Below are 15,524 nucleotides of genomic sequence, written 5' to 3'. Positions count from 1 at the left end.
CCCGCATCAGGCTCCCTCCCTGCATGGAGCCTGCTTCTCCCTCTGCCTGTGTCTCTGCCCCTCTCTGTGTGTCACTCATGAATAAATAAATAAAATCTTAAAAAAAAAAAAAAAAAGCCAGATTTCAATGGCTTCTTTACTGTGAAATGCACAAATGAAGCAGGGTGAGAAAATTCTAACCATTTTTAATCTACAAAGGACTACTAACAAAATATTATTATTTATTAGCTTTAATTTAGTAGCATTATTTATTAGTTTTAAAAAATAACAATTTGTGAATGTCTGCTTCCTTCTGCAATTAACAAAATGCTGGACTTTTGAGAGTGACATTGGTGGGGGGATGAATGTCCACTCTAACCGTATGCAAGCTATTCAAGTGTCAAAAGTGAAATTATGACTTGAAGTACATTTATTAAGGTGCTAAGGGGCCATTCTGCTCCATTAAAAATAAAATGTTTAAAAGGGGATCTCTGGGTGGCTCAGTGGTTTGGCGCCTGCCTTTGGCCAAGGGCACGATCCTGGAGTCCCGGGATCGAGTCCCACGTCGGGCTCCCAGCACAGAGCCTGCTTCTCCCTCTGCCTGTGTCTCTGCCTCTCTCTCTCTATGTCTATCATGAATAAATAAATAAATAAATCTTAAAAAAAAAAAACAGAATTAGGTTTATAAGTATTTTTTAAAAGGTGGGGTATTCAAGTGAAAAATTGTGAGCCTTGGAGACAGACGACTGGAGGTTTATTATAGAAAAAAAGCCTAAGTTACTTTAGTTGTCTGAATTTCCATTTGCTTATGTGTAAAACTCAATCATTTAACACGTATTGTGGCACTACTCTAGGTGTCAAGCAAACAGCAGTGAACAAATCCTTACCATCATGAAGCTTACATTCTAATGGGGAGAATATACAGAAATGAACACAGAAACGTACAGAACAAATTAACAAATTTTAAAACACGCTGTGTCAGATGGTGATGAGTGTTAAGGGGGAAAATAACGCAAGAAAGAGGTTTCAAAGAATGATCAAAGAAAGTCTCACTGAAAAAGATAACACTTGAACAAAGACATAAAGGAACTGGGGCAGCGGGTTAGAAGGGCCTGTAGATATCTGGGGTAAAGAAGGGAGCAGTGTTAAAAAAAAAAAAAAAAAAAAAAGGAAGGGAGCAGTGTTGAGCAAAGGCCCTGATGTAGAAACACGTCCGCCTGTTGAAGGAACAGTAAGAAAACCAAGTATAGCTGATGCCGAGTGACAAAAGGGGAACAGAGAAAAGCAGTGGAAAATGAGGTCAGAAAAAGGAGAAGGAGCATCTGGGGCAAGTCCCACATGGCAACCTGTGTATCCTAAAGGCCCCTGGCTTTTCCTCCGAGGGCAATGAGAAGCCGTTAGGTGTAAGACATAGGAGGTGCTCGTCCTGGCATTTATCAGAATAAACGTTTACGACGCGGAAGTCTTTGGTGAGGACCAAATGTGACGTTGTAGGGTTTGCAGTGGAAAGTGCTATAAAAATCCAAAGAATTTGTATTATATCGCTAACTTGCTATGCGTGCTTTTTTACATCAGACGGCTTTGCCAAACGTCTCTGCCACACAAAACACCAGTAAATAGGAAGGGCAACTTTCTCCATTTCTACTACCTTATGTCTAAGATCTTGGCTTTCTGCCTTTAAGCCTAACTACAAATAAGCTATATTTCAACCTGAAAGACCAACAGTGTGAAAAGCAATCTCACCACTACCATCCAACCTAGCAATGACTCATGAAATTACATGTGCTTAACGAGCATTTTTCCTTCGAAGTGACTGGATGGGAAAAGGCGGCTTCGGTGCTTGGTAGCAACACCCCTGTTGTCACAATGACCCCGCAAACCCAGTTTCTACCTTATTTCTTAATTGCTGATATATATCAAATGTACCTAGGGCAAATTTTCATCATGCGAATAAAGTACGTTACAAATGGTACAAATTATCAACCTGTTAAAACTTCCCTTTGTTACAGTACAGCTCATCATAAATCACTTTTTCAAGGCAATTAGGGAAACTGATGACCGTGTTAATTTGTTTTTTTTTTGTTTTTTTTTTTTTTTTTAAACTTTTTTTTTTTTTAATTTTTATTTATTTATGATAGTCACAGAGAGAGAGAGAGAGGCAGAGACACAGGCAGAGGGAGAAGCAGGCTCCATACACCGGGAGCCTGACGTGGGATTCGATCCCGGGTCTCCAGGATCGCGCCCTGGGCCAAAGGCAGGCGCCAAACCGCTGCGCCACCCAGGGATCCCTGACCGTGTTAATTTGTAAGGAAAAACACTGCCAACCTGGAAGGGCCCTGGAAACGGAAAAGTAAGTTATTTCCCCCACGTTCTGACCTTTTGTCTGCGCTTTTTTGTCTTCTTGATATTACTCTATCATTTCAGCTAATGTCTGGCTACCTCCATTGCCTACATGAAAGTGACTCTACTGGGATCCCTGGGTGGCTCAGTGGTTTGGCGCCTGCCTTTGGCCCAGGGTGCCATCCTGAGGTCCTGGGATCGAGTCCTGTGTCAGGCTCCCGGCATGGAGTCTGCTTCTCCCTCCTCCTGTGTCTCTGCCTCTCTCTCTCTCTCTATCATGAATAAATAAATAAATAAATATAATAATAAAATAAATAAAATAAAATAAAATAAAATAAAATAAAATAAAATAAAGTGACTCTACTGCCATCCCTAACTACTACTTTAAAATCTCTCTCTCTATCTCTGCCATGAATAAATAAATAAAATATTTTAAAAAGGGGGGGGTGGGGGATCCCTGGGTGGCTCAGCGGTTTAGCACCTGTCTTCAGCCCAAGGCCTGATCCTGGAGTCCCGAGATCGAATCCCACATCCGGCTCCCTGCGTGGAGCCTGCTTCTCTCTCTTTGTCTCTCTGCCGTGAAAAAAAATAAATAAAATCTTTAAAAAAATAAAATAAAATCCAGTACCACGTTGCCAAGTGTGGACTGGCATTGCCATCTGATGTCCACCCAGCAACAAATCTCATGTAACTTTCACTGAGCCCAACTTTCACGAAGTACTTTAACTTGGTACTATCTTTTTTTTTTATTTATTTTTTTACTCATGAGAGACACACACAGAGAGAGAGAGAGAGAGAGGCAGAGACACAGGCGGAGGGAGAAGCAGCCTCCATGCAGGGAGCCCGACATGAGACTCGATCCCGGGACCCCGGGGTCACGCCCTGGGCCGAAGGCAGGCACTAAACCGCTGAGCCCCCCAGGAATTCCCTAATTTTTATATTAAAAATTTTATATATTTATTTACTCGTGAGGGACACACAGAGACAGAGAGGCAGAGACCCAGGCGGAGGGAGCAGCAGGCCCCACGCAGGGCGCCCGACGCGGGACTCGATCGCGGGACCCGGGGTCACGCCGCGGGCGGAAGGCGGCGCTAACCCGCTGAGCCCCGGCCGCCCCCGGGCTACTATCTTACTCTATCCTGAACCACCGACAGAGGACGTTACCCTTCTATCTCCACTGCGTATTTAAGGTTGAATAACCAGCCCCGGAGCGCCGGCGTTCCTGCCCCCGACCCCGACCCCGACCCCGACGGCAGGCGCCCCAGCACCGCTGCACGCCGCGGCGGGCCCCCTCCGCTCAGCCCCGCAGACGCAGCTCTGCTCTCACCTGGATGCAAAGGCCTCGGAGGCCAGTCGCCGGCCTGCGAACCCAGGCCGCGTCTTACGCCCCCCAAGGGCGCTGCCTTCAGGCCGCGATCTCACGAGGGCAGCCCACAGGGCACGGCGAGCAAGGCTGCCCCGCCGCCCGCCAGCAGCGGCCGCCACCTGCCTCCCCGCCCCCGACACGCACCTTCCCGCCGCGCGCCCCGCGGCCGGCCTGCCGCGCCCGCCGGCAGCCCCGCACCCCCGCCCGCTCCGCTCCGAGCCCCGACCGCCGGTCGCCCTCGCCTCTCACTCGCTCGCCCAGCAGCTACAGCCCTTACCTGCTCCTCTGCTTCCGCCATGGTGCCGCCGGGGAGTCACATGACAGACCCGGAAGTGAGAGACACCGAGACGCGAGGGCCCGGGGGCTGCTGGGAAATGTAGTTCCGGCAGCGTGTCGCCGCGGAGCCCTTTCCAGCTGGGGAGGCTCTCGGGCCTCATCCCTGCTTCTGACTCTCCAAGCTCAGCGTGCTTGTGCTATGTAGAATCTGAACGGAATCGTCGTTCGTTCCATGATTTATTTTCTTGTTCCTACTGGTCCCCTGATTATGATATTATCTATTGATATTTAATGTATATCATGACCTAGGGTTATGGTTTTGCATGAATTTTCTTATTGAATTCCTCCAGCCGCCCCTAGTGTTTTCATTTATAGAGGAGAACACCGTGGCTCAGAGGTCACACCGCTTGTGAGAGGCAGAACTACGATTAGAATTTGGTCTTGTCTAATGCCAGAGACTCTGATTAGAAAATGCTGCTTAAGAAAGAAAAAAAAATGCTGCTTAGTCTACAAGTGTTCTTGTCCTTTTTGAAAAAAAATATTAAGTGAATATGAGGCATAAGTCACTCTTTGCAATGGAGAACCACATAAAAAGTTATACTTCAAAAATACTGGGTTAGCTTGTACTGCTTGCCCAGAGCCCCACGTTTTCTCATGTGAAATGAGAGTTTTTGGCTCCCTTGTCTAAGAGATCCTCTCACCCCCTGCTGCTGAAAGGGTGGTCCACAGACCAGTAGCATTAATATCACATGGGAACTTGTTAGAAATGAGGTTATGGCCTCTCCAAACATCTAGAGCTGGGCTTTAATAATATCCTTAGGCAATATATATGTACATTAGAGCTGAGAAGTGCTCAGTGCAACAGTCTTTCACTCTATAGCAAGACACCTGCTTTTTCTTGTCCATCATCCATTCACCCTCCCACCTTTAAGCTATGGAGGTACACGTAAGAGTAAACACTTTCTCAAACTCACATGGAAAGTTCACCAAGATAGACCATATTCTTGCCATAAGACACACCTTCACAAATTCAAAAGAATAGAAATCATAAAACCTCCTCACAGACAACAATGTAAACCAGGAATCAATAACAGAAAGATAACTGGAAAATCATAAATACATAGAGCTTAAATAACACACTTCCAAATAGCACATGGGTTAAAAAATAAGTCTTGAGAAATATTTTTAAATGTTTCAAAGTAAATAAAGATGAAAAGACAATTTATCAAAATTTGTGGCATGCAGTAAAAGCAGTGTTTAGAGGGGAATTTATAGCACTAAATGCATACATTAGAAAAAAAGAGAGAGCTAAAATCAGCAGCCTAAGTTTCCACATTGGGAAAACAGCAAAAGATAAGCAAATTAAATCCAAAGTAACCAGAAGAAAAATAATAAGAATAGAGCAGATTGATGAAATTGAAAACAAAAAAATCAATTGAGAAAGTCAACAAAACCAAAAGCCAATTCTAGGAAAAGATCAGTAAAATCAGTAAGGCAGGGTAACTAAGAAAGAGAGAGGACACATATTACTAATTCCTGAAATGAAAGAGGGAACATCAATACAGATTCTGTGGACTTTAAAAGGATAATAAGGAATACTGTGAGTCACTTTATGCCCACAAATTTGATAATCTAGATGAAATCGACCAATTCCTTGAAAGATACAATCTACCAAAAGCACCCAAGAGGAAATACCTAACATTATATCTATACCTATTAAAAAAATCAAATCAGGGGCACCTGGGTGACTCAGTCAGTTAAATATCTGACTCTTAATTTCAGGTCAGGTCATGATCTCAGGATCAGGAGATTGAGCCCCTCATTGGGCTGTGCACTGGGTGTGGAGCCTGCTTGGGATTCTCTCTCTCTCTCCTTCTCCCTCTGCCCCTTCCTTCTTTATCTCTATAAAAAAATCAAATCAATAATTAATAACCTTTCAAAAGGCCAAATATTTTCACTAGTGAATTATGCCAAAAGTTTACAGGAGAAATTATGCCAATTCTCTACAGTCTCTTTCAGAGGATAGAAGCAGAAGGAATACTTCCTAACTCATTCTATGAGGCCAGCATTGTTCTAACACCAAATCAGACAAAAACATTACAAGAAAAACTACAGACCAATATCTCTCATGACCACAAATTTCAAAATACTTAACAAAATAGTAACAAATGGAATTAAAAATGTATAAAAACATTATAGACCATGATCAAGTGGGATTTATCTCAGGTATGCAAGACTGGTTAATATTAAAAAAAAATCAATTAATGTAATCCATCAAATCAACAGACTAAAAAAGAAAAAAATCACATAATCATATCAATAGATACAGAAACACCCATTCATGACGAAAAGTCTTGGTAAGCTAGAAATACAAGGGAACCTTCTCAAGTTGATAAAGACTATCTACAAAAAACTTGCAGCTAACATAATACTTAAAAATAAGAAACTCAAAGTTTTCTAAGGTCAAGTACAAGGCAAGGCTGTCCCCTCTCAATACTTTGATTCAACAACATTTTGAAAGTTCTTGCTATTGTTAACAAGGCAAAAAAGGGGGGAGGGTAGTACAAGTATACAGACTGGGAAGGAAGACATAAAACTTTGTTTACAGTTGACATAATTGTCTATGTAGAAAATTTGAAAGACTTGAACAAACCTTCTGGAACTAATAAGCGATTATGGAAAGTTTGCAGGACACAAGGTTAGTATACAAAAGCTGATTGCTTCCCTATATGCCAGCAATGAACAAGTAGAATTTGACATTAAAAATACAATACAGTTTACATTAGCATCCCTCAAATTGAAATACTTTTCTATAAATCTAACAAAATATGTAAAAGATCTATATGAGGAAATTATAAAATACTGATGAATAAAATAAAAAAGAACCAAATAAATGAAGAGACATTCCATGCACATAAGTTGGGAAACTCAATGTTGTCAAGGTATCACTTCTTCCCAACTTAGTCTATATCTTCCATGCAATCTCAATCAAAATCCAGCTAGTTATTTTATAGATATCCAATTCTAAAGTTTATAGGGGAGGCAAAACACCCAGAATAGCAAATATAAGATTGAAGGAAAAGAGCAAAGTTGGAAAACTGATGGTACTCAACTTCAAGACCTGTTATAAAACTATAGTAATCAACAATGTGGTATTGGTGAAAATGTAGACAAATAGATCAATGGAAGAAATAGAGAGCCCAGAAATAGACCCACATCAATACAGCCAACCAATCTTTGACAAAGGAGCACAGGCAATACAATGGAGCAAAGATAGTCTCTTCATCAAATGGTACTGGAACCACTACACAGATATTTACATGCAAAAAAGAATCTAGACACAAACTTTACATACTTCAGAAAAATTAACTCAAAATGGATCATAGACCTAAATGTAAAATGAAAAAATATAAAACTCCTAGAAGATAATATAGAAGAAAACCTGAATGACTTTGGGTATGGTAATGCCTTTTTAATACAACACCAAAGACATGATCCATGAAAGAAATTGATGATAAGTTAGATTTTATTCAAATGTAACACTTGTGCAAAAAGACAACAAGAGAATGAGAAGACAAAACACAGACTGGGAGAAAATATTTGCAAAAGACTTATCTGAAAAAGGACTGTTACCCAAAATATTCAAAGGACTCATAAAACTCAACAATAAGAAAACAAAACAAAACAAAAAACAAAACAAAAGAAAAATAAAAGCAATTAAAATATGGGCCAAAGACCTCAACAAACACCTGAACAAAAAAGATATACAGACAGCAGATGAAAAGATGCTCCACATCACAAGTCATTGGGGAAATGCAAATTAAAACAACAATGATAGGAACGCCTGGGAGGCTCAGGAGTTCAGCGTCTGCCTTGGGCTCAGGGCGTGATCATGGAATTCCAGGATCAACTCTCACTTCGGGTTCCCTTCATGGAGCCTGCTTCTCCATCTGCCTATGTCTCTGCTTCTCTCTTTCTGTTTCTCTCATGAATAAATAAATAAAATCTTTTAAAATAAACAAATAAATAATAAAACCACAATGGCATACACCATTACACACCTACTAGAATGTCCAAAATCTGGAACACTCATTGTACCAAATGCAGGCAAGGATGTGCCATATATTGCTGCCAGTAATGCTAAATGGTACAGCCACTTTAGAATTTTTGTTAGGTTTTTTTTTTTTTGTTTTTACAAAAGTAAACATACTCTTACTATACAACCTAGATATCATGCTCCTTGGTATTTATCCAAAAATGTTGAAAACCCATGTCCACACAAAAACCTGCATACAGACGTATTTCTGGCAGCTTTATTTACAATTGGCAAAACCTGGAAGCAAACCAGATGTCTTTCAGTAGACAAATAAGTAAATAAACTGCATGCCCAGTTTATTTACTGTATATAAATAAAATGGGATATTATTCAGCACTGAAGGGAAATGAGCTATCAATAAATGAAAAGACATGGAACAAACCGAAGTACCTATTACTAAGTGAAAGAAGCCAATCTGAAAAGTTTACATACTATAGGATTCCAACTATATAACATTCTGGAAAAGGCAAAACTATGGAGACAGTAAATTGATCAGTGGTTGTCAGGGGTAAGGAGCTAGGGGGTGGCCAAGAGGGGGACTTAGAATAAATAGAAGGAGCACAGAGGATTTTTAAGGCAATGAAAACACTCTGATGGTATCATGATGATGAATGTATGTCATTATACATTTGTCCAATCCAAAGAAGGACCATCAAGAGTGAACCGTAATGTAAACTCTGGACTTTGGGTAATAATGATGTGTCACTGTAGGCTCATCAGTTGTCGCAGATGGACCACTCTGGTGGGAGAGGAGTTGATAGTTGGGAAGGTTATGCATGTAGAGGAGGCAGGGGATATATGGGAAATCTCTGTACCTTTTTCTCAGCTTTATTGTGAACCTAAAACTGCTCTTTTAAAAAAGTCTTTTGGTGGGTGTGGGGCACCTGGATGGCTCAGTCAGTTAAGTGCAACTCTTGATTTTGGCTCAGGTCATGATCTCAGGGTCATAAGATTGAGCCCTGCATCAGGCTCTGTGCTCAGGGGGACATCTACTTGAGGATTCTCTCTCTTTCTCTGCCCTTCCCCTATTCAAGCACTTTCTATCACTAAAATAAGTAAACCTTTTTTAAAAGTCTTTTTTTAAAGAAAATGTCATTTTTTTTTGTACAATTATACAGAACATAGAGTAGTATCTCACCCATTGTGAGGGTGGAAGTACCTAGTGGTTACTCTTCTCATGATAATTTCCCATAAATGATCACCGTGTTATGTATGTTAATACTTTACATTTACAGATTACTAAAGGGAATGGTGAAGATTAATTTGTTTGTAAAAAGAAAAAGGTAATATGTAAGTGATCTGTCAAATGTAACTCAGTAATGAAAGAGAGAAGAGACTCTAGAAGGACTTTTTTCTTATGTCCATTGCAATACTTTTGGGGAATATTTTTCCAGATTTTCTACATAAGAACACCTATATTTGAATTTTAAACATAACTTCAATTGTACTCTACAGTTCTGTGGCACATTTTTAAATTCTATTAGTATGTCAAAAACATAATTCCACATAAATAAATATATAGCTACAGAATTGTCAACACTCAGTCTTCTATTGAGTTGATTATTATAATTTATGTAGCTAACCCCTCACTTTTGGATATTTAGATTGCCTTCAATTTTCACTATTATAAATAATATTGTGATAAACATTGTTTCTTTGAGCACTTGTCCACTTTATAAACATTTCCTTAGAAAACTGTGTAAAAATGGAATGGCTTGGTCAAAAGTCTCTTGAAGTTGTTGTAAAAGTTCTTTGGAAATATCAAGAAATGCCTAAAAAACAATTTTTGAATACTCTAATGTGGTAATTTGAATAATTTATAAAGTCCTTTATTCACCCTTCGGATTTCTTATTTTATGTCTTACTAAGAAATATTTCAAAGACCATCTGTTTGTATTTTCCCCAGACATAGACTGCTTATGTGCAATCCACTTACTGAACTTCTTTCATATTTTTGACAGAAAAGCACAAAACTAATTTTTTAACTTAAAGCATGAATTCAATCTGTTCAGAATCCAGGTGTTTAGCTGTGCCAAGGAAATGTATTATTTTATAGAGAATCTTTCGTTTTCAATCAAAATTTTGAAACAAAATACTTAAACACATCCTGCCATTGGATCCAAATATCATTTGTGAAACAAGGTCCATTTTTCAGCAAGAATCCAATTTCAAGGTATGTTTGTGGAGCAAGACCCTTTCTCTTCCATATATCTTGCATCCTTCAAACACAAGAGACACTAAAAATTGAAAAAGAAGAGGAAGATGAGAAAAAATGAGAAGGAGGAAGGTTCTATTGTCCTAGGTAAAAGTAGTGGTTGTCCTCGACCACATTCCAAAATTTAACATAACTGGCATATTAATTTATTGGAGCTTAACAATCATTTTCAGTTTAAATAGTAATGTGTTTCTTGGCTAGAAAACACTACCAATAAAGTCCCAGTGATTACATTTAAAGAACCGTCTTTTTGGTTTTATAGTTTTGTATTTAATTTGGTTTTGTAGTTTTGTATTTACTTTGAATATTGGTTCGTGAGGAAAACCAAATTTAACCACCCCAGGGGTTTGTTTTTGTTTACCACATTGAGTTTCTACAGTACTGGAACCAGCATAACTACAGATACAGTTATTCATTTATTGGAATATGATAACCAAGTAGTTTATCCACCACTTCCAGCATTGTTATTACAAGATGGCACAAGCCTTAGCTACAAGCCCCTGAAATAGAGGAACCCCACCAGCAACAACCCCAACTCCCTACCAACTGCCTCCTGAGGCCATCTGCAGTGCTCCCCCTTCATGCCTGTCCCTTACTCTGGTTCCTGCAGATCCTACTTCAAACTGGGATGTTCTATTCCTGCTATTCCCATAAACCAGTTCCTACCCCTTTCACTTATCCCATGCTACAGATCCTGCCCCCTCTTCTTTCCATTTTGCTTCAGTGTCTGTTGATGGTGCAGGTGAATGGAAAGGAGGAAAGGGAAAAGTCTTTATGATAGGATTGGCCACGGAGAAGAAAACCATGCCCTACCATCAGTTGATACAGATGATGGGACTCTCTCTACCAAGTCTCACCCTGGTTTTCTCCTATCTTGGGTTTGATTCTTGCAATTGAGAAATCCTAATGACAGAAAAGGCCTGTTTTAAGTATTAATAATATGTGCAGTAGACATTGATTGGATTGGGACATCTGGGTGGCTCACTGGTTGGGCACCTACCTTCCGCCCAGGTTGTGATCCTGGAGTCCTGGGATCGAGTCCCACATCGGGCTCCCTGCATGGATCCTGCTTCTGTGTGTGTGTGTGTGTGTGTGTGTGTGTGTGTGTGTGTCTGCCTCTGTGTGTGTCTCTCATTAATAAATAAATAAAATCTTTTTTAAAAAGACATTTATTGGATTATCTGTCCAGCGCCCTTTCCTAGGATTGGTCTCCCTACCAATCCATGCCCCTGGCCCATGGGTGCCTACGAAGTCCTTATACTTACTAGATTCAGTTTATCAATCTTTATCCCTTCCCTAGGATTTTTAGAATTAAGATTGAAATAGGCCAAACTATTGCCTGATTCTATGAAGTATCCCAGTAATTTTTTGTTGTTGAAACAGGTTCAAATTCATGTTCTGATGTTTATTTACAACCCAAAGAGCTCTAACTGATATGTACACACACACACACACACACACACACACACACACACACACACATGAGGAGGGCTTTCTCCTCTAAGCAAACCCTATAGCGTATCTTCTCTGCTTTTGCTCTAGTAAGAGGGCTTTGGTAACCAGGGAACCAGTCTTGATTCTCAGATTTAATCTCTTAATCTCTTAAGGGATTAAGAGAGAGAATCAGAACAGAGACAGGACCAAATTCCCCTCTCTTTGAATGGTAAATGCAATTGCCATTCCCACTTCTTCTTGATATATTCCCTCATTTGCAAGAAGGACTATGCTGCTGTTCTAAGCTAGCTGAATTTCACCCAGTAACTGATTTTTACCATGCCTTCTTAGCTAGATTTCAGATGAGTAATCGCACATAAATATGGATATCAGGCCAGGAGCCACTTTGAAAGGCAGTTTCAAGTTCAATAGAAATTGTAATATGAGCCCCTCAAAGATACTGGCTCAATTATCTGGTTCAGGAACTAGACCAGTAGGGTATTAGTCTTATGTGTCCATTCTTGGTTGATCTAGAGGCAGGATGCCTATGAAGAAGAGAATGTTCAGGAAAATCTTGAGGATACCAGGCAGCTGGCCCAAAACCTACCTGCAATTGCCACAAGAGTACTCTTACTGTGATAGGCATATTTGGAATTCAAAATAACACACCTCCTCTTGCAGAAGTGGCAGGTGGTTGGCCAGAAGGTTCCCTCTTGTTGATAGAAAGAAAAAAAGTACTTACTAAACAACTAAGATTTGAATGTGCCTTTTTGCAATAAAACCCTTCCTAAATAATAGTATACAGTCTACTCTTGGAGCACTGAATTTCCACCTTTTTTGAGTTCCCATCTTGTAATGTTTGGAAATCTTCCCTCTTCCACAAACAAGCTAAACTTAATTAACAGGTTTTTCTCTTTCTAATAATGTCAAGAACTGCTAAGTTTGTGCCTGGTCCACAATTTGTAAATAAATATTATCTAAGAAACTTCTTTTATGCCAAACTGCAGAATGGAAGAAAATATTCAAACTATAATAATGACAGTCTTTGCAAGCATGGTGTAATTTCTTTTCCTTTCTAAGATTTTATTTATTTATTTGACAGAGAGAGAGAGAGAGAGAGAGAGAGAGAGAGAGAGAGCATGAGTACGGGGAGGAACAGAGGGAGAAGCAGACTCCCCCTAAACAGGGAGCCTGAAGTAGGGATCAATCCCAGGACCCTGAGATCATGACCTGAGCTGAAGGTAGATGCTTAACTGAGCCACCCAGGGGCCCCTAAACATGGTGTAATTTCATACCTGGAAAAGGATTCACTGGTGATAGTTATATGCTGTGCTCCAAGCACCACAGTGCTGCAAATGTCCAGAGGATCATTGGGTTTAGTGCATCTATAAACCCAAAGAATAATTTTTTTCCCACAATGGTGGCTCTTTTCTGTGTTTGCATTCCACGAATTGGGCTAGCCTTATTGAAACTCTTAGAAATCATTCCAGGGTGACTCCCAGATCTATGTAAGATCTATACTACCTTGCGGGGCAACAGGCATTTCAACCAGAAAACTCTCTCCCTCCCTTAACAGGATGAGGATTCTTGCAAGGCAAAGGGTCATTGGTTCCTCCCTTGGCACCACTCTCACTTTTGGTATAGGAAAGCTATTCCTCACTCCATGCACCAGGTATTGGCATTTACAATATTCTAAATTGGGTGACATGTAGTTAATATTGTCAGAATAAAGTGTGCTTAAATGCTTCTTACATTGTTTATTGCAGGAAGGTTTCTGGGAGGATTTTTATTCAGCCTATTCATAGGATTATATGGGGAAGTAGCTTGTTCTGGAACTTCTAGGAGTTTGTTCTTAACTCATTTACCAGATCCTTTCATCCATGAAATGTGTCTAAGATCCACATTTCCCTTTCAGAAATATTAATAGTATAATATCACTCTGTAACTTGTTTTGAAGCTTGAGCGAAAGGTGTGGTTTTCACCACTCATTTTACACAGATGACATCCATTCATTCAACAATTAGCATGTATTAAGGGCAGACACATGAACTCAAAGATTAGGGGACAGACGCCGAAGAGTCACTAACAGTAGAGTTAAATTTACAGAGACTCGGATACAGTTATTTCCTAAGTTGTTCTCTTTTCCTGTCCTCTTTTTGAGGATATACCCTAATTCATCACCTGCTCTCTACCACGACCTCCTCCTCACAGGTCTTTTCTCGATGATTGGCATCATTCTACATGCACTTGCCCCATCATAGAGCGAGATATCTTCCCTGGTGCATCTCCCTCACTCACAGTGCCAGACTCCAACAAGTACCAAGTTCTGTTAATTTATGCTGTTAACATCTCTCTCTCTTAACATCCCTTCTCTCTCCATCCCCAGTTTGTCTTTCCTAATTTAAGTCACCATCAACCTTCCCCTAGATGAGTATAACACCCCCTCCACTGGTCTGTCAGCCTCTTTTCTTCTCCGTCTACGTCCTTGTTCTCACTGCCACTACAGTGATACTTTAGAAAGAAGACAGGGTGGATCACCTCTCGGCCTTTTGGCTAAGATCAAGGGTAGTACCTGTTCTTATCAGTGTAATATCTGATACGTTCTCTATCTGAGGACAATATATTAAATGGAGTTTTGGAATTAGAAAATGGAATAGGAGCTCGCTCCATCCACCCCACACATCGACCTGGTGTTGCAGTACTTCCAGGAATGGTGCACCCCACCTCAGGGGAAATAAAGGTTGCTTAAAAATAAATAAATAAATAAATAAATAAATAAATAAATAAATAAATAAATAAAAGACATGGTGGGACAGTTGCTCTGCTTCAAATCCTTCATGGGCTCTCCAGTTCTTTTGGGATAAAATCCAGTGGCCTTGTACTCACCACCTCATACGCCTCTCCTCTTTCATGCTCTTCTCTGGAATCACTTGGAGTGCCTTATGTGTCCCACTGTCTCCAATTTCTGGGCCTTCGGATGGGCCGTTCTCTTTTTAGAAGAATCTCCCTGTCCCCTGTCCCCTGACCCCACTTCCGTACTTGACCACTAAGGCCTCTGGTTTCAGAACTCATTGTTATTGCCCTAACAACAGCAAGAAAAGCTATTAATAATCTTTTCTCCAGGAAATACGCTTTCTATTTCTAGGTTGTACTTGCAGCACTTTTCCTAGAATTTTAGGCAGCTCTGTCTGCCTGTTTATCTGCACCTGGCTATCATGAAGTTCTAACATCTTTTGCAGGGAAAGAGTGTGCTTTTATCCTAAGCAAGTGAATTAGGGACCCTTGCAAACTAGTGCTCTTTCAAGCCACTAGGCTATTATTCCATAAACATATGACTATTTATTTTGACTCTGAGTTGAGTAAGTTTTCTCCAATGTCTAATGTTGCCTACAATAACTTTTCCCACCCTTCCAGGCCATTACTTGATGATGAAAACAACTTGATATTTTACTTTGTATCTTCCACCCACTAAGCTATAAAATGACTTCTAGAATAACTTAGCTTTCAAAACAACTTCTGACTCTTGGGACCTTAGCTTAGTTTTCTTGAATCTTTGCAGTCCTGGCTCTATTTGCTGAGTGTAGAATATCAAGTCTGGAACATTCAAGCCATGGACACTTATTACTAGGCTGATAGGAATTGTTTTGCTTTATCACTTTCATGGACCAAGCCTTTAGAAACATACTGGCATAAAGTGGGGCACCTGGGTGGCTCAGTCGGTTAAGCCTTGGGCTCAGGTCGTGATCCCAGAGTCCTGGGATTGAGCCCGCATCGGCTCCCTGCTCAGCCACTGAAGGAAAATCTGCTCCTCCCTCCCT

The 15,524-nt window shown here is 40.4% G+C and overlaps 1 protein-coding gene and 1 non-coding gene across 2 annotated transcripts in view; one reads left to right on the top strand and one right to left on the bottom strand.

Annotated features, from left to right (window-relative positions):
- VPS41 (VPS41 subunit of HOPS complex) overlaps positions 1–4,015 on the bottom strand; it is a 172,707-nt gene extending 168,692 nt beyond the window's left edge. The window contains exon 1 of the mRNA XM_041774307.1: positions 3,963–4,015. Within this exon, the coding sequence (XP_041630241.1) occupies positions 3,963–3,983 (21 nt within the window). The 5' untranslated portion in view covers positions 3,984–4,015. The remainder of the gene's footprint in view (positions 1–3,962) is intronic.
- A 10,224-nt stretch (positions 4,016–14,239) lies between these two features.
- LOC121472422 lies at positions 14,240–14,430 on the top strand. Its single transcript, XR_005982900.1, has one exon. It is a non-coding gene; the product is annotated as a U2 spliceosomal RNA (small nuclear RNA).
- Positions 14,431–15,524: the final 1,094 nt, after the last annotated feature.

The sequence above is a fragment of the Vulpes lagopus genome, chromosome 11 (assembly GCF_018345385.1).
Source record: "Vulpes lagopus strain Blue_001 chromosome 11, ASM1834538v1, whole genome shotgun sequence".
NCBI lineage: Eukaryota > Metazoa > Chordata > Mammalia > Carnivora > Canidae > Vulpes > Vulpes lagopus.
This window is presented reverse-complemented; position numbering and strand designations above follow the sequence as displayed.